The 13,745-nt window shown below is 41.4% G+C and overlaps 1 protein-coding gene across 1 annotated transcript; it reads right to left on the bottom strand.

Annotated features, from left to right (window-relative positions):
* Nucleotides 1-2,451: 2,451 nt before the first annotated feature.
* LOC306715514 (caspase recruitment domain-containing protein 8-like) lies at nt 2,452-11,127 on the bottom strand. The gene is made up of 9 exons (XM_079185914.1): nt 11,075-11,127; nt 9,900-10,012; nt 9,239-9,288; nt 9,000-9,082; nt 7,995-8,212; nt 6,577-6,842; nt 5,362-5,478; nt 4,462-4,603; nt 2,452-3,516 (listed from the first exon to the last, which is right to left on the bottom strand). Exons 3-9 carry the CDS (start codon nt 9,269-9,271, stop codon nt 3,215-3,217), a joined length of 1,161 nt encoding a protein of 386 aa, XP_079042040.1. The 5' UTR covers nt 9,272-9,288; nt 9,900-10,012; nt 11,075-11,127; the 3' UTR covers nt 2,452-3,214.
* Between the last annotated feature and the right edge of the window lie 2,618 nt (nt 11,128-13,745).

Genomic DNA, 13,745 nt, shown 5'->3' with positions numbered 1-13,745 from the left:
ATATAGTGTCTTTAGTCTGTTGGTCATCTAAAGAGAATAATTCAATTAAAAACACCTGAACATTACTTTCTGCAACATTTAGATGGTTTAGTACGAGTCTAGTGGCTTGAGAACTTAAGGCAATAAGGTTCATTTAATGTCACAGCGCCTTTCAAACACAGCTGCAATTCAAGGTTTTATGGCAAGGAAATGCATTAGAAAGGTTAATATATCCCGCATCCAGCAGCAGACGTGAGCAGAGGGCTGTAAAGACCCGCTGACGACATTATCAACTGTCTGCAGAGACCTGAGGCCCCGCCCACGCTAATGCACAGAGCGGGGTAAAGAGGCTGTTAGACAAGAATTACATGAATTGTGAACACACAACCTGAAATATACAGCCAAACAAACTAGGGCTTATATCTGTCACAGGACACACCATGTATCTGTATATAACCTTACATGGGAACAAATACAATTACCAGGACAGGACATGTTACAATGGCGCTAAACCGCTGGTGCGCGAATGGCCTCGTTTAGCTAATTATGCTAGCCTTAGTTAGCCGCCCTACGTTTCAGTCTGTCCTGACCTGTAGACTTGTAGGCCTACTATATTGAAGGCCTTTCCTTTACACTGGTGACTCTTTACAGCCATCTGCAGTTATGTTTTATCATGTTTATGAGAATTGACATGTAAATGTGGTGTTACATACATTTTTTTGACACTTCAATCCACATTCCATCTGCTGTGTCTAACTGGAGTGGTGTGGCTCACTGCCATGCCACAATTACGTGAGGCAGATGGGCTGGTTAAAGTGTGTGCAACCAGCATCAGACTGTCGTGAACAACTACAGAACCCCTCCGGGTTTATGTGCACATCAGGATTAGGACGACCTCTGCAGGCATCTTGAATTGGCCGTCTGAGAAGCAGCCAAGCAGGAACCGCACTACGCTCCCCTGCGGAAGAGGAAGGCCGATATCCGCTCGCTGAATAAGCAAGGCCGACATTGAGTTTGTGTGAAGACCCCAATCCTGATCTCCACATTCAAGGACTCACGGACTTTGAGGCGCGTTCCGGTAAAAATCTGAGGGTTTAGGGCTGTCCCACTGTCAAATAGTTTGAGGGCTCTCTCGCAGACATTTTGAAACTTTTATGAAGACTTTCCAGAAGTACACATCCCAAGGGAATTACCCACAATTCATAGCAATGTGGCGTTAAACTAGGGGTTACCAGTGGAAGCATGGAGACTTACAGAAAAGGTAAACAAAGAGGACGGCAGGTGACTTTACAAGAGGTTGGACTACGGCATGGTTAAGAGTGGATGAAATAGTTCTTATTGCTAATGAGCTATTCAAAATCTATAACATACTGGGCCCAAATGAGTCAACTTCTTTAGGAAATGTATTTAGTATATAATCAAGGCTGCGTGTGGTTGATTTCATATGGGAAATAATCTCAGTGGAGTCTGGGAAGGGCAGCAGAGCTGTATGTTAAAATCACCTAAAATGAGAAATGTAGGCTTACAATTGAATTGTGTCATACTTTGATGTAAAATGAGAAAATATGTAGTACAATTACAACTTGGGCCTTCTGTGTGCAGTCCAAGTATATAACCACAATCGTAGAAAGTTAAACGGTAGAATAAAAGTAATTAATTGACGGGTAAAAGAATAGTGGTAAAAGCCGGTGTTTAGCCAAGTGTTGGTGCCGTGTTGGGATTTCCTGAAGGGGAGTCCAGCACAGTACAAAGTGACTAAATAATGCAAGATTGATAAATACTTTACAGTCAGCAGACCTAAATTGGTAAAAATGTCCATCTTTTAGCGGGCTAATATGATGTCAACAGCTGACTGATCAAACCGGTTTAAGAAAGAGGAGCAACTCCAGCCACAGCAGCTGGAAGAGATGTGGAGACAGCAGTGGAAGCTGTTGGCTTTATGTCAGCTATGCTGCTTACAAAGATGGCTTCCCTTTCAGTGGGGGATTTTGACAAAAAGCTACTTGTCATTTTGCCACACTCTATGCTCAGTTAAGACTGTCTATATGTAACGCATAATCCATTTCTTGAGACCAAAAGAGAGAGGGTACACAATCAACCACATCGTCCCCATTCACTTAAACTGCACATGGAGGCACTGGCGAGTCTTCTTACCTAGAGACATAGAGGTGAAATCTGATTGGATAAAAGCTCTACTTGAAACAAGCTGCACTGGAAGCAGAGCAACTGAGGAACACAGTAGCTGTGCAATGAGAAAATAAGATAATGGGAAAAATATTTTTATACATTGTAGTGTATTTAAGAAAAATGATTAAATTATAAAATAGCTATAACTTTGTGATTGTGCCTAGGCCAGCAGAGAAGGCTTTGCCACTGGTACGTGGGCATGGTCCTCTCCGTCCAGTAGACTCGGGGTCACCAATGTAGGAGCGCCAGAATAAACAAGTACAGCAAACTTCTCTTTTTGGCTGCACACCACTGTCGCCGTTTATTTCAACTCCCGAAAACATGACATCCTGAAACACTGACTTCCTCTCACCTTTAACAAACAACCTGATGTTGCGTCACCATGGTTACTCCAATTCCCTTAAAGGGAACCCGTCCCCCTTAACCTGAGCAGCATCAGAGTGCTATTCCGGTGAGCCCTATTACCTAATCACTTAACCCTCCACCACCCGTCCGACTGAATTATGTCCTTAAGTCCACTACAGTGGACTAGAAGTATAAAGTAGCATAAAATGGTAATACTAAAGTAAAATAAGAGTACTTGATTAGCCTAAATGTACTTAGTTTCATTACACCACTGATGGAACAAGAGCACACAGTTCTTCATATATGTAGCTCTTAACTATACACTACAGGTGTGTTGTACTATGGGCAGTGTGGAATGTATTTGTTGGCTGGTGGCAGTCTTTTGAATGTACTGTAGGTATGTGTGTGCGGGTATGTGGACTAGCGACAGTCTGTGTATGTAATGTATGTATGCAATATGTTACTTGTATTGTTTTAACAGCAGACAGTGTATGTATGTTTCCAAGACAAATTTCTCTTCTTATCTATAAGTTCAGATTGATGCATTTTACTTTAAAAAAAACGTACAAACTTTTCTTCCACAGTCCCACACAATCCTGTGGGAAACGCTGTCACTATTATGCACTGTTAAAGACTACAATAAGTCATGTGGGACAACTTTTGAAGACATCATCATCATCATCATCACTCCACAGTTCTTGGTTCATCTTAAGTTCAGCGTTGAGTAAAGATACGGGTCCAGCTCACGGAGAGCAGTGACCACAACTGAGCAGGCTTCGGATCCCTTTTTTGCCACCATGTCCATCACGTCTCGTGCTTTATCGGCTCTGTCTTTTGCTCTGGCCGTCTGCATCTCAGCGTCAGTAATCACTCCGTGCTCAAGAAGTTTTTCCAGCAGCCTGTTCAGGACAGGATAAGACACTCTGACGATAAATTCAGCAGGAGCTGTGAGCAGCTTCTGGCCCATTGCGGCGTCATCTTTCTGTTGAATTCCCGCTCTTACACCTGAAAGATAACCAAGAAAATACTATTATGTGTTATATCATCAACAAACAGACAATATTGTAAAGTTCAAAAGAAATGAAGTCTGTTTTGGACTGCTACAGCAAGCTATTTCTCATATTTCTGCGATGTAAATCACTTAGTGGTGTTAAGGACCATTGTCGATCTTTGATCCATAGAAATGTACAATCAGAACATCAGCATTTATGCTTTCTGTTCTCTGGTAATGTTACATTGTAAACAATAAATCCATGTTGAAATTGAAATGAGGACCGCTAGTTAGCCGCACCGCTAACGGCTAACGTACAGAGGTGCCATTCAGTTATATTGTGATGCATTCAGGCTCTGTTCAGGTGAAATGATGTCGTGATCGTGATGTGTTCAAATGTCTGGATTTCCTAATCATTTGAATTGTGTGAAAGGATCAAATCATTTTTTTTTTGGATGTTTACTCTGACCTCAGAGCGGTTGAATAGATTTTTTTGGACGGTGGATTCTTGTAGACCAGCTGCTATAACAAAACAAAAACTTAAATATTGATCGGCTGCAGCAAATAAATGTGATCAGGGATCTTAAAAGTTACATTTGCTCCTTTTTTCCTGTTGTGCTGATCAGACCCGAACCGTGAGCTTTATGATCCGTTGCACCCTTACGTGTAAGGAAAGTTTATTTATTTAGCAAGAATTTAAAGCACTTAAAACAAAACATCAAAAGCCCAAAATGCAAAAGACATTTAAATATATTAAAGAGCCAAAATAAAAACAAGCTAAAATAGCATAAAACGGGTGTTTAAACAGGAAAGCCTTCAGCCTTCATTTGACAGAAGTGAGAGTTGCAGCTGTTCTGCACTTTGTTCCAGATATACGGAGCATAAACACTGCAGCCTAAATAAAGAATGATATGAGATGTTCTTCTCTCGTCCATCACTGGCTGTCTGATAGTCTTTACCTTCCAGAAACACGTCACTCTTCCAGACTACTTTCCTCTCTTTGTCTTGGACCCACAAAGTCACTTTCTCCGTGTCGGGTTTCACGAAAACTTCAAATGACGGATGGTAATTCGGTCCGTACGACGGGTCAAATTGCTCACCCTGAAAACAAGAACCAGAAGTCAAAATGTGTATCAGCCACCTCCCTGATTGTGAATCTACATGCAGCTTGTATTTGCATCGCTGGGGATCCCTTCATCCAGAAAACACTCTATTTAGTTTTGTTTCTATGACAATATCTTGACAACATTTCACCACTCTAGCCACCATTGTATGATTGACTAGCATCACTATCTATTTGGGCTTCTATCTATTGGTTTGACTTTGTTTCTCATCATGCCCTCATACTTTGTATAGATGAGCTGGAGAATGCTCAATCTGTCAGCCGGAACGTTAAGAGGCAAGGAAGACGATCCGTCGGAGACTCACAAGCTATAATCTGTGTATAAAGTTAGGACAGGCAGCCAAAACAAGCTCCTCTTTCATTTTCTACAGTGACGTCACCAGCATCACCAGTTTAGGGGAGCTGAACCCCAAGCACTCGGCGCAGCCGCACGTCAATTAAAAATGGAGGCTGGCACTATGTGGACACAGGCCACTACACGCTACTCTGAGGCCAGAGACACAGTGGAGGGATAACCGCTGACAGAACTACCAGTACACACACTGCTGAGTACCTTTTGGCTGCCTCTCTAGCTCACTGAAATAGTTTTGGACGGTGTGTTTTGGCTAACAGCTAACAGCTAACAGCTAACAGAACTACCACAGACACTAACTAATGAACAAAAAGATGCTGGCGCTCAGGAAGCAGCCTTGATGTGGACACAGACCCTCAGAAGGGTAGAAGTGACCGGACTCACCTCAGGCTGGATATGGAATCCCTTAGGTTCACAGTGGACACTGTACCTTTGACCAAAGTCCACCAGACAGTCAGGGGGGAGCTCGATGTACGTCGCACGTCGGTGTCTTTTGGAAACCTTCGGTAACGGGACATTTTTACGAGTTTAAGCTCAGATAGTCACGGTCATTTTATGTGTAGAGTACATCTAAACATGAGGATATAGTGTAAATAAATGAATAAAAGCGTAGAATAAATGTTTGGATTAAAAAAAAAACAATGCTAGAGCACTGCAAACAAACAGGTCATGTCTTCATGGTGACTGTTAAAAGGCTAAAGAAAAGAGATGAGTTATCAAATGTTCATCTTCATCATTTCAATTCAGAGTGCTGTTTCCCATTTTTATTTAACCAGAACATCATCGTTATTTAACTTTATGGAAGATTAAAAGTTTTTAATTTGCTCTGAAAGCATCCCCTTTCTTTGGCCTCTCTACAGAACCACTGAACTGTGACCAGATGGAGCACCTCAAGTGTCGGAAGGTCACTCACTAGTATTTCATCATCATACACAATACATCTGCATCTTTGAGCCCATCATTTAAAACAAAGGTTGTCTTGAATAACAACTTGTGTAAGTGGTGAGAAGGGAACGTTTTACTTCATATTTTTTGATGGACTATTATGAGCATTTTCTCACATTTCTTTTCGTCATGCAGGATTAAACAAATCATATTCAATGATGTGAAGCTCAGTTTGCATCCAGGAGGGAGATTCTCATCTTCCAAACAAAGTAAAGTACTGGTTTCAATTGGGACGCCAAATACTGCAAGCCCACAAGCCGATCTCTCTCCGTCTGTATATTCTAAATGTTTCTTTTCATTTTTGGAACAAACCTGGTCCTTTTTTCGAAAAAGGGACTGTGACACAAGCTCATTTTGATAACGTTCACTCTGCCTGTAAAGCCTCTCGGTTGAGTGTTCCATCTCAGCAAATCCTTTACTATTTCTGTGTGTGTTGTGTTTACTATTCATACCATCTGGTAGAAGTATCACGAATGTTACTGGCAGATGGAAATACATGCTGAGAGAGAATCTAAAAAAAAAACTACAAAAAACAAACAGTTCAGATAGATTCGACAGCACGAGGAGCAAAGTGTGAAGCGTCTTTGTGGAAACAGCTGTGGCTTAAAACAAGAGTTTAAGTTGCTGGTGAGCACATATGACAGAAAGCTTTACCTCATCCACATGGACGTTGCCCTGCAGCAGAAACACGTTGAGAATTTGATCCCTGGTGTGCGGGGGTCGGAGGAACAGCATAACCCGGCCCTTTATTGGCAGCGAGATGTCCCGAAACCTCCGGTAGATATTCCAGACCAGGCCACAAACGGAGAGGTTCGGGACCTTCACCACCACGTGAGTATCCGTAATCTCCAGCGGCTCCAGGATTGTCATTCCATCATCAGTGATGTGGACGACAGACATCAGGCCGTTAAAGACCAACGCTGTGGGAGCAAAGAGCTGTTAAACCTTTATTTATTATTGCTGAAACAGGTTCATTCAGTTTGCGTTGTGTTTGGCCTAAAAGGCTAACGAAACTACCAGTACACACACTGCCGAGTACCTCTCTGCAGCTGCTCTGTGGCTTAACTTTACTGTTGTGGATGGTGTATTTGGATACAAACTAAGGGAACTACCAGTACAAACATTGCTGAGTACCTCTGGGAAGCTGCTCTGTGGCTCACTTTCCTTGTTTTAGAAAGTGTGGTTGGCTAACCGTGAACCGCTAACGAAAGATTGTGGAAGATTGCCTGCTTGTTTTTGAGTTTGAATGTGTTAGCTAATTGACTCTGGAGCCTCCCACTTTGCCCCTATCAGTTACATATTATTTTTGAATTAATTATTATTTTCCTGTCCCACATGTGATCTGTCTGGATCTGTGCATTTAGTGTTACCAATCTATTACAATTTATTATTTTTAGGGCTGGGCAAGTTAACGCGTTCATTCATTAATGCCGACAATTATTATTATTATTTTGTATTATTAAGCGGACCATGTACAGCTTCTTATCACCCGCTATGTACCAAATACCACACATATTACGGTAATCAGCGTTGCATATGTGTCTGACCAAAATACCAAAAAAGCAAATAAGAAATGATTCATTTAAGTTTTTTTTGTTTGTTATATGTATAATAAGCATATCATTTAGTCATCACTACTGAGAATTTAACAAACATAAAAAAAAGAAAAAAGCATGAAGTAGATAGGTTTGCAGTTTTCAAGGTGTATATTTCAAATTGCATCTCTTACACACATGAAGTGAACACCTGAATATCTATTATCAGAATCATTATAACTGTATTATAACTGCTACTGTGTGAAGGGAATACTGCTGTTAAAAATAACCTTATTTGTATAAAGTGTTTGAAAACCAAATGTTATTGCACTTTTGTTCATATAGCAGTACTTTTAAAATATAAGTGCACAATACACTACTTTTGAATTTATTATTGAATTTTGCGCATAACAATGCGATTCAATATTTGAATCGTTGCCCAGCACTAATAATTTTGCGTGTCACCAGATGCAGCTAGTTTTACACATTAATACAACTCTTTGTATTCCTTAACACTGAAGACAGCCATGTCCTTACCGTCCTTTGTTTCACAGTGGGGGAGGTGGAGCTGACAGACTGCAGCATCCTCAGAACACTTGATTTCGAACAGCGGTCCTGCAGTCTTCTTGCTAGCTGGTTGGAGGAGGCCGTCATCCCATTGGACAGTCGTGTACAGCAGCTCTGCCTCTTGAGCCATAACAAACACCAGTCCAGTCACAGAACACTGGAACACACCTGGACCAGGACACCTGTACCTGTAGGACACGGAAAGGACAAATTAATATAAGAAGCATCTATTGGCATGTTAGTCACATGATCTGTTTTCACTCACACTTTCACACCGTGTCTGCATGTGGGTCCTAAACCACAACCATCAGCAGCATGTATTGCTTATACTCGCAAGACAAATGTTCTTGAGATGTTCCCACTTCCTTCATCCCTGCCCACCTCCTCACCTGCATCTCATTCCCTCCTCAACCTCTCTCTATTTATATACCGGCCCAGACCCTTTGTTCTTCTGTTAGTTCGTCATCGTTTCAATGTCTCCTTCTGTGTTCAAACCCCCCTGAACCGTGAATGAATGCATGCACCGTTTTATAAATCATCCATCCATCCATTTTCCTCTCTTCACCAAGACGGTCCGGTGCAGCGCCTGCTATGCTGCTGCAGCCGCACCGATCCGCCTGCTCCATCTTACCCTCACTCGTGAACAAGACCCCGAGATACTTAAACTCCTTCACTTGAGGGAGGCACTCCGTCCCCACCTGGAGGGAGCAATCCGCCGGTTTCCGGCAGGGCACCATGGCCTCAGATTTGGAGGTGCTAACTCTCATCCCTGCCGCTTCACACTCGGCTGCAAACCGCCCCAGTGAATATTTTATGAATCAGATTTTTGTTTGTTTATATGGATTCTACACACAGTTTTATAAATAAGGTCCAGGTCCTGTTTTGACTTGCTCCTCACAGACAACAGACCTTCGTTTAGAATCACAACTTGGTGAACCATGAAAGAAGCTGGAATAGTGTATTTCACAGGATTACCTGTATGAAGAGTCATCTGTGTATAAAGATTCAGCTGAGTATGCAGATTGAGGTGTGTTTTCAGGTGTGAAAGATAATGGAGCCTGGAATTAAGAAAGCACAAAGTTAGTTATTTCAATAGAAATCAAGTAACAACACAATTCTCTGCCCTTTGTTCCCCTGGTACACAATAATTACATTTACTCAGTAGTGAAACCTCAATAAATAAACTTCACGCTGTTCAACTGCTGCTCCCTCACCTCTTTGTCGGGCACATTAGTTTTCACATCCATTTTGCTGTCGGCGTCACCTGATGGAGACAAGAAGTGAAAGAGAAACATTAGCAGCCAAAATTCTTCAAACTAGGCCAGCTAGCAGGCTCTGACATGTCAAAGAATACGTCAAACTAAAGATCTGATTGGTTGAACACTATGACAATCAACGATATCTTCCCCATTCACTGGTGAGTCTGCAGGCCTTGGGCCTCTCTTCTTACCTAGAGACACAGGTGAAATCTGATTGGATAAAAGTTCTACTTAAAACAAGCTGCACTGGAAGCAGAGCAACTGAGGAAGACAGTAGCTGTGAAATGAGAAAATAAGATAATGGGAAAAATAATTAGAATACATGTAGTGTATTTATGAAAAATTATTAAATTATAAAATAGCTATAACTTTGTGATTCTGTTTAGGCCAGCAGAGAAGGCTTTGCTGGCCCTGATGTCCCACCACTGCTACCTACTTACCCGTCTATCTAACAACCTGTCTACCTGTCCACCTGTCCCTCATATATGTAAAACCGTTGTGTCTTGTAATCCCATGTGGGCCCTAAATAAAACTAATGAACTAATTAATAAAAATGGTTGAAGCCACATCTCTGAATCATTTCTTGGTGACGCCATGCAGCAGAGAGACATCTTACTTTGAATAGTGCTGGTCTCAATGGCTGTCTGCAGTCCAGATCTTTCTCCACACTGGGGACAGGAGGAGTCTCCCGATGAAGCAGACTGGTCCCAGTAAGAGGTGATGCACTGTCTGCAGAACCAGTGTCCATGAAAATAAGATTACGTATCTTTTCAGCAACCCTCAAATAAAATAATAAAGACACTTCATCTACAATTTAGTTGTATTTTCTCTTTATCTCACGAGCTGCAGGTAACATTTGTATACTTAGTGTGAATATAATTCATTTAATCTCATTTCCACATGTGCAATTTGTATATACGCCTATTTGACATCTTATTTTGAAATCCGGATGTTGTTTCGCGTTAATCTTTCCGTGAACTTTGCCAAAGTCCTTCGCTCGCTCCTGATATGTGCCGTTTGAATGCGTTTACCGTGAATTTCAGCATAAAAGTGACCTAGAATTTAAGTGTTTTCTATATAGCGCCAGATCACAACATAAGTCATTTAAGGTTACTTTCCTATAGAACAGGTATACACCTTGTTCTTTTATTAAACAAACTAAAGAGCCTTATGTTATGTATCTTATCTACACGACGGCATGTCATTTCTGTCTCTACATGGTCGCACGTTTACAATTCTCCTCTGCTCTCTGTATCGCGCACGGCGGAGTTCCGCCCCGATGTGCGAACACACACACACAGACACGTGCGCGCGCACACAGATGAGCACACTCCCACCAGCGGACAGAGAGCGCGCGTCGGAAAATATGTCGCATCAACCATTTGAAAAGAAGATAATATCTGCGTTTTTGAAACTCTCCCAGGGTGGTGAAGATGGCAACACTGACTCTCCTGCGAGTAGCAGCCGGAGTAGCTCTCCTGCTCCGGGTCCAAGTACAGAAAAAACAGAGCCCAAGTGCTGCACGCCTCGCCCTCGCCCCCCCACGCAGCTAAAGTCCAGTCACCACCGGTTGACAGGTTTTGACCCAGCTTGGCTGTCAGAGGGGAAATACTCCCCCTTGCTGACCAAGACTGATCTTGGTAAGTAAGTAAGTAAATAAATACAGAAATTACATACATAAATAAATATCAAGAGGCTCTGGAAATGTTCTTCAACAAACTCCCCCAAAAGTCCCAAAATGTTCAAACTGTCACTTAGCTCGCGTTAGGTGAGAAACTATGAAAAGTTTACCTTGTCGTGGAGCAGCGGGCTGTGTTTGTCTGTCTGTTTCCTGATTCTAACTTCCTGATGGCGGTTTCTCTGGGGGGCGGGGATTACTGCGGCGCCCACTCCACTGATTGGATGAAGGACTGATTTCTTCTTCTTCTTCTTCTTCTTCTTCTTCTTCTTCTTCTTCTTCTTCTTCTTCTTCTTCTTCTTCTTCTTCTTCTTCTTCTTCTTCTTCTTCTTCTTCTTCTTCTTCTTCTTCTTCTTCTTCTTCTTTTCTGGACATTAAAACCGTTCCATTAAAAAATTGACATAAAGCCATTTTAAACTGAACTTGTTTGTCCCCTATCTCTAACAGTTGATGCTCCACTCCCTTCCGCCACTGCGATATATATATATATATATATATATATATATATATATATATATATATATATATATATATATACTGCGATGTATATATATATTTGGCGGGCCATGTGTTTTATATATATATATATATATATATACACTATAAAAACTGAAAGCTTATCTCATGTTTTCCTCAACACTGAATGCAATTGTATGTCATGTTTTTTTGTCCAGTTTGTCACTAATGGCAGCAAAGACACAGGACTCAAAGTTTCTGCCCTGGTGTGTGGTGGATGTCGAAGTCCTCTTGCTGTCTGTACCCCCACTCTGTTGCGTCCACAGCTGTCCATGGCCTACTGATGTGCCCTCCGGTCCCACTGCAGCACATTTCACAGCCGCTCTTCTTCCTGCGCCTCTCTTTTCTCATAGTAGCTGCAGCCATCAGCGCTGCCGGGGTGGCGTGAAAGTGCGTCGGTGTTTCCATGCCCTGCCCCTGGTCTGTGGACCACAGTGAAATCATGCATCTCCCCTGGCATATCACAGTGCTAACTGCACTAGCACTTCACACAGATTTCAGCGGTAATGTCCAAATTACTCTCGTGAAAGCGTTCAGGATTTACAGCCAACAAGCCACAGAAAGCACAACTCCCACACTGCCAAATATTAGCCGTAATATTAACCGTATCATACCTTGAGTCGGGTTTTAGGGCGAAAATGGAGGAATTCTGAATTATTCTGTATTAGAAATGTGTTCGTCTGCTCACTGAGTACGTCTGGAACTTAAAATGGCGTTTCTCCGTTCATCTGAGCCAAGATGGAGGTCAAAATGCCAGCGGCGAATCATACAGGGGCTTGGGGCTTGGGGGCTGATCGCGGCACGGTTTTGGAGTTTTAGTGGCTGAAAACACGGGGGTGTTCCAAATTATCACCCGGTTCTGACGAGTGGTCACATGACAAGATGCGCGTACCACAGGCTGAGCAAGGGCTCCATACACACAGACAGAGACGAGGAAAATGCATGGAGGACAGATATGAGAGGTCAAAATGGGTCAAAATGATGCCAAAATGATGCCAAACAGCTCTGTTAGGATAGATTGTACAATATGAGTGATAAACAAAGTGAAATATAGTGAAATATATAGTTATATAGTATATACAAGTACAATGGAACAGCTGCAAATCCTGGTTCGAATGAGAATTTGGCATGTTTTCTTTTATATAAACACCTATAACTGGGGTGTGCTTCACTTTATTTACACCAGATCTCTTTGTGAGGCAGCTGCACCCTTTGTGCTATGAATTGGGAATGTTTTTAGGCTAGCCAGGGCCTCATTTAATAAATTACAGTGCTTTTTCTTCAGGCGAACCTGGGAATTTTCCCTGTTTGCTGTGTTCAGTCTTCAGCTACTATTAACCAGTAACATATACACAATATTTACTCATCTCATCAAATCTCACAATTCCTAGTGTTATTCAAGCATCAACATTTTTTAAATAGACCTTGTAGTCACAGAATTGTAGTCTCTTTAGTATGGGTTACAATTTTCGAGAAGAGGCCTAAAAAAAGGCTTAGGATTCAAGAGGTTAAGTCTCAAGTGAAAGTCTCACCAGCTTCCAAGAAGGGGAATAAACATAAAAGATTATCTTTTTCTTGTTGTATAAATTAACAAAAGTGACAACTCGTGTCCTGTCCTGACTTGATATCATACAATACACCCAAATATATGTAGCCACAAAAGTTTGACCTGAAATTGATGCATTTTTGCTCAATTTTGCATCCACTTGTTAAGAAAAATGCCTGTCTAACAAAAAAGTTGAATGAAAAACGATCGTCAAACCTCATTCCATGATCACGTTTCTTACAGTTTAATTGAAAATAAATGCAAATATTTTTGAAGCACCAACTTGTAATGCAATTCAATAATTCTATATATTTTTTTAAAGTTTTAAAAAACAATAGTATATTATACTACCATATCATTTTCATTTATTGAATCATTTATTAGATTTTATTTAACAGCCTATAAAGCAAACTGTCAATGAACAAATTTTCATTGTCAATAACAAGCATCAGTAAAAAAAAACAAGCTAGGCCTATGATAGATTATTAAACTGTTAAAAAGCACAGTATAACCGAACTGTTGAATCCACATTATTGCACAGAGGAAATATTGATATTGAACAGTTTCATTGATATTGCATCAGAGAATACACTGAAGCAGTGTTGATTGTTAAGTGTGACAGCAGCAGGAAGGAAGGAGCTCCGGTTTCTATCCTTCACACCTCGAGTGAAGCAGTCTGTCACAGAAAGAGCATTTCATACAGCCTTCATGTTATAAATAAT

Source organism: Pholis gunnellus, assembly GCF_910591455.1.
Source record: "Pholis gunnellus genome assembly, chromosome: 24".
Taxonomy (NCBI): Eukaryota; Metazoa; Chordata; class Actinopteri; order Perciformes; family Pholidae; genus Pholis; species Pholis gunnellus.
This window is presented reverse-complemented; position numbering and strand designations above follow the sequence as displayed.

Bases quoted from the DNA above. Each gene is read 5' to 3' on its own strand.
- LOC306715514 (XM_079185914.1), bottom strand. From the start codon at position 9,271: ATGGATGTGAAAACTAATGTGCCCGACAAAGAG. The intron at 9,083-9,238 runs GTGAGGGAGCAG...TCTTAATTCCAG, and splicing joins CTAATGTGCCCGACAAAGAG to GCTCCATTATCTTTCACACC. The intron at 5,479-6,576 runs GTAAAGCTTTCT...CCGTTACCGAAG, and splicing joins GCAACGTCCATGTGGATGAG to GTTTCCAAAAGACACCGACG.